At 41.6% G+C, this 5,250-nt stretch overlaps 1 protein-coding gene across 1 annotated transcript; it reads left to right on the plus strand.

The window, feature by feature from the left end:
- Positions 1 to 497: 497 nt before the first annotated feature.
- LOC104457805 (plasminogen-like) lies at positions 498 to 5,039 on the plus strand (the record flags this gene model as incomplete). The annotated part of the gene is made up of 6 exons (XM_010077501.1): positions 498 to 661; positions 1,219 to 1,348; positions 1,474 to 1,592; positions 2,971 to 3,133; positions 4,008 to 4,138; positions 4,880 to 5,039. Coding segments are annotated over 6 exons (867 nt in total), but the record flags the coding sequence as incomplete, so codon positions are not given.
- Between the last annotated feature and the right edge of the window lie 211 nt (positions 5,040 to 5,250).

Genomic DNA, 5,250 nt, shown 5'->3' on the forward strand with positions numbered 1-5,250 from the left:
GTTATCTTTATGTTATTCTAATGAAACTTGGATGAGCTGCTTTTTACTCTTCTCTGGGAGGATTGCTATAGGAAGAAGCCCAAGGTCACTTGCTTCAAAGTCTCTGCAAATTAGAATCCAGTTGTGTTTGGTCGGTAGTCTCTAGAAACACTCCACTCTTAAAGTAGCTGCATTAAGAAAAATACATGAGAGAGCCACAGGCTGTAGTGAGCTTACTAGATCAGCTGGATGCAAGTATTAAACAACAGTTGTTCTTTGAGACTGTGATAGTCGTTGCAGTCTGTAAGTCCACTTACCGTTGGCAACTGGGACCTAGCAAACGTGACTAATAATGGTAGTTACAGAATGTTTTTCAGATCTCATGTATGGGTTACAATGGGGAATCTGTTTCTCTCATTTTTACTGTGAATGAATAGAGCCCACAGCTAGCTGAGCAAGTTGGACATTCTGCTCCATGACATCACCAGAATTAAAATAGAATTTTAATCCTGTTACAGTTATACACCTGAAAAATACCCCACTGCAGGATTGGATGAAAACTACTGCAGGAATCCTGATGGGGATGAAAGCGGACCCTGGTGTTACACAACAGATCCTGCTACCAGATTCGATTACTGCAACATCCCAGAGTGTGAGGGCCAGGTCACGCACACTGGAGAAGGTATATTTATTTTTCAGGGAAGGAGTATTTGAGTAAGTAACATTATTCCTGCTATTTGCTCTTGCTTTATTATTGCGGATTTATTTCAAATGTAAATTTAGATCAAGATGGAATTTAAGAAGTTCTCAAGACAAAGATTGTTTTCCTAATTGGATCCAGTTATCAAAATAATTTTGTAAATATGGAGGAACTGAAAATTTTTAATCATTTGCTGATATTGTCTTGCTCTTATCCCTAGCAATTTATTTCATTTTATCAAGAGTAAAGCTTGACCCACCTGCTGTGTTACATACAGAACTCCCATTGCTATCAGTGCACAGAGATAGGTGGCAAAGTTCTCCCTCCAAATGACACGTATCTCTAAAGCTTGATTCATTTGGCTAGGCTGTAATGCATGGTCTTTTGGATTCCTTTCATCATTAGCTGGAGAAAAACCCTCTAGAAGAGCAACAAATTTATCTTCTTTCTGTTTTCCTTTCAGTGTAGCCTTCCATGAATTGATCAGGACCAGAATTCACGGACTGGTGCGAAACTTGCTTTGTTTTCATTCTGCCTAGGCCCTACAGGGGAGTGCATGCACTGTAATGGTGAAGACTACCATGGAGAAGTTTCCAGGACAGAGTCTGGGCTCGAGTGCCAGCGCTGGGATGCCCAAGAGCCTCATATGCATGGATTTACACCGAAACAGTGAGTCACACCCAGTGCCTAACTCATTCCTGCAGCACCTGAGAGTCGCTTCCTGCAGACAGCCTAATTGCTACAGCCAGCCGTAGAGTTGACTCACCAGCTTCTCTTTCATTTCCAATCTGCAGCTTTCCAGAGAAGGACCTGAAGATGAATTACTGCCGTAATCCTGATGGGGAACTTCGGCCCTGGTGTTTCACTACCAGCCCGACTAAACGCTGGGAATATTGCAACATTCCTCGTTGCAGTGAGTCTGATTTCTTGACATCACTCCATGGGGTGGCTCTTCTCGTTAAAATGATGCAGGGACAGGAAAGACAAGAAATCACAGTTCTGAGTAACCTGAGGAAATTATTGTGAACCAGGAAAAACGCACACTAATGAGGAGAATCGCTCACTAAGTTTCTGTTACATAAAATCAGGTAAGGTCAGTGAGGATGCAGGTGTCAAAGTGCAGTAATGCCAGAGATGTTATGGAAACCCTGATATGGCTTCAACCACCCTTCTTTTCAAGATACCTGAAAGGCAGGGCAGTCTCTAGCCATACTGTGATATTTTACCCAAGTTTGGCCAGCACAGCCAGCACTGCCTTTTTCTTAGTGAGGGATGAATCCTGAGAAACAAATTCAGGCCTCAGAAGAAATCTTGAGTTATCAGTGAGCTAGCTTAACCCACTAAGCTGACGACACTAGATATGGACATTGCTATTTGTAGAACTGGATGTACTTTGAGAAAAAAATTTGTGTTTTTATCTCTGGAGCTTCCTTTCTCATGCATTGGCATTTGCCAGTGCTGTAAGCAGCAGCACGTGTTTGCTAGAGGTAGTTCACCTCAGCATGCTCAGTTACAGATGGAAGAATGACTATTTATAGGCTTCTCTATGATAAAGTAAATTGTGCAAGTTACCATAGCATTTCTATTTTGTGCTTAAAACTTTAAGAAAGTTTAAAGAACACACCAACCTTTTACAGTCATACTTCTCTCCTTGAGAAATTCCATATACAGAGTATATAAAATAGCTATGCTCTGTAGGTTTGTTTTCTCTTTGCCCTCTGCAGGTTCTGTGCCTCTGATCATTACTCTTACTTTCTTTGCTTTTCCCCACATGCCAGACCAAGTCACTTTCTTTCACTCCTCCTTCTGCCCTACTTTCCCAATTCACTGACTTCAGAGGCTCAGCTCTGAAGGCTGTTGTGCTTTATCTCGTAATTTCTTCTTGGCCCTTATCCTTTCTGCCCTTCCACCTTATCCACATGCATTATATTAATGTGCTCCCTTCATCCCACTTGGTTTTACAAGACTGCACAGGACTGCTTACTGCCTTTCCAGCTCTGCTCTCAGGGGATTGTAGGCACAAAGTCTGGCTTGACTCAGCAAAGTTATTTACTGGCTGCTGTTAAAGGGCAGACACAGGACATCTGTCTGGCAGCCCAACTGCTTGTGAAAACGTACACTTTGGTTTTGCCATGGCTTTCAACCAATGTCACCTCTGCTGAAAGAATAAAATGCATATTCAACGCTACGGAAAACAAAAGTTTTCTGAATATATTTGAAAGCACTGGCTAGCTGTGTTTTTTCATTCCTTTTAGTTTTTTGGTTTTTTTTTTTTTTTCATCTTGTTACAGCTACACACCTGCCAGTCTCTGGCCTGGTTTCCCAGTGTCTTTCGGGGAAAGGAGAAGACTACCGAGGCAGGATAGCCATCACTGAATCGGGAAATGCCTGCCAACACTGGAACATGCAGTTTCCTCACAGACATGGCTGGATTCCTGACAGATATCCCTGCAAGTACGCTGAGCCTCATCATTTTAACAAATGCCAAAGAACATAGCTATTCCTTATGGATCCAGATGCAGAGGCAAGAGGAGCACAGGTTTTCCACAGTTATGTTTTAAGCTGTTTTCTCTCCTTTTGTCAGCTCCCATTACTTCTGATCAGATCTTGTTCTTAATTTTTTTCAATATTAATTTTTTTACCAGCTACTTGTCTAACTTGTCTCCTCCACATCCCACTGCAGTTACAAGTGTTTACTACATTTATGTTAAAAATCTCTTGGCTGTGTTTTGGCACACTTCCAATGCATTACTCTTCTGAAGAGTGATGGTCCAAGATGCTCCAATACATCCGAGGCCAGAGGAGCTGGGTTTGCAGACCATTATCAATGGGCAAGGGTAGCCGGGACTGACCAGGCTTTTAGCTCTGTATTTTGATCTTCTGGGTTGTGAAATGCATCCTGCAAGTTTCCCTGGGTGTGTGAAACCCCGTCCATCATACAAGGGCAAAGAGCAGCATGCACCAGTGCTCATGTGTACATGCTTCCCGGATCAGTCTGTGACATCCAGCCTCGCCTGGTTCTTACTGTAAGCGTCAGATACACCACTGGCTTGTGTCTTGAAGTCAGCTTTTACTGCCTTATCTTGGCCTCAAAAACAAGAGAAGAAAGTGTAAGCACTGGAAAAGCTCTTCATATATCATCAGCATTTAGACTGTAAACTTGGAGACTGTTGACTAGTCCCAGAATAGTGGTGCATGAGGTAATTCATCTCCAAAAAGTACAAAAGGAACCACTGAGTTGAGTTCTGCATGCAGTAATTGTTAATAGTCTTGCACACAGCTCTTCTGGATTTCTACGAGTAGTTTAAAGCCGTTATTTCTCTTTCAGGGGCTTAGAGGAAAACTACTGTAGAAACCCTGATGGAGAGAAGAGGCCTTGGTGCTACACCATGAACAGCAGCCTTCGGTGGGAATATTGCATGATTCCCCGCTGCGGTGGGACAGAACAAGGCATTGCTGGTATAAGTAGTGGAGCATACTTGAGATAAGGAGTTAAAAGCAGTGAGAGACTTGCTGCTTGTCATTATAAATGGTTAAGCCTTTTTTGAGTCACTTTGTCACTGTTACTAATGCAGTTTTTCTGCTTGGCATGTTACAAAACATGCCAAATATTGGATTTTCAGTGGTTAAGGAAGTGCAGAGAAGGATGTAAACCAGCAGCTGAACCAACAGAAGAATTACAGGATGAAAGAGGTTTATTTTTTATTTTTTTTTCCTTTTTTTTCCAAAGGTAGGGCATTTTTAGCAAGTTAATTGAAAAATTAAAAACAGATAAAAAAAATTAAAAAGAGATGAAAAAGTGCTAAATAGAATGAAGTTCTATTTTTGGAAAGTAACCACAAAAGAGAGGACAGGTGCTTAACATAACGTCAATTTTAGAAATATATCAAGGGCAAAATCACTAGTGGCTGATCTTTGAGGATTTTTAAGTTCAAACATGCTCACATATACCAAAATGAAACTGAAGAGCGAACCTTCCAGTGAAGGGCATCTGACATATGAAGGTAATGTTAAAGCTTTCTAAATATCTTTGGACATGCCCTTCCACTTTTCATGCTGAGCGTGATGCTCTCACTGGACTCTGTCTGTATAAACAAGTAATTCTTTTTTCTCATCCTGTGTGTTTGATGCTTTCTTGTGCCTACTCAGTAAGAACATAACATTCTGGTGCAAAAGACCAGTTTCTGTTGTTTGCTGCAGATGTGCCTGTGCAGGTTCCCCTGACAGAGGAGTGCTATCAAGGCAAAGGCCAGAATTATCGTGGCACAACTTCCACCACTGCATCAGGAAAGAAATGCCAGGCCTGGAACTCCATGTTCCCACACAGGCACGAAAAAACCCCGGACAGATTCCCAGAGGCGTATGTTTATCTCAACTTTTCTTGCTTCATCTGACAATGACTATTGCTGATTGTATTATCTTTGCACATCTATGCTTTAAAACCCTGCCAGGGAATGTATCTATAGAAGAGAATTTTTCCAAGACCCAAAACCACTTTCTGTTAATCTAATTTTAAAAAACTCATTATCTTGTTATGTAAATTGCCCGAGGACTGGAGAAAAGCGAATATC

This window comes from Pterocles gutturalis, unplaced genomic scaffold (genome assembly GCF_000699245.1).
Source record: "Pterocles gutturalis isolate BGI_N339 unplaced genomic scaffold, ASM69924v1 Scaffold51343, whole genome shotgun sequence".
NCBI lineage: Eukaryota > Metazoa > Chordata > Aves > Pterocliformes > Pteroclidae > Pterocles > Pterocles gutturalis.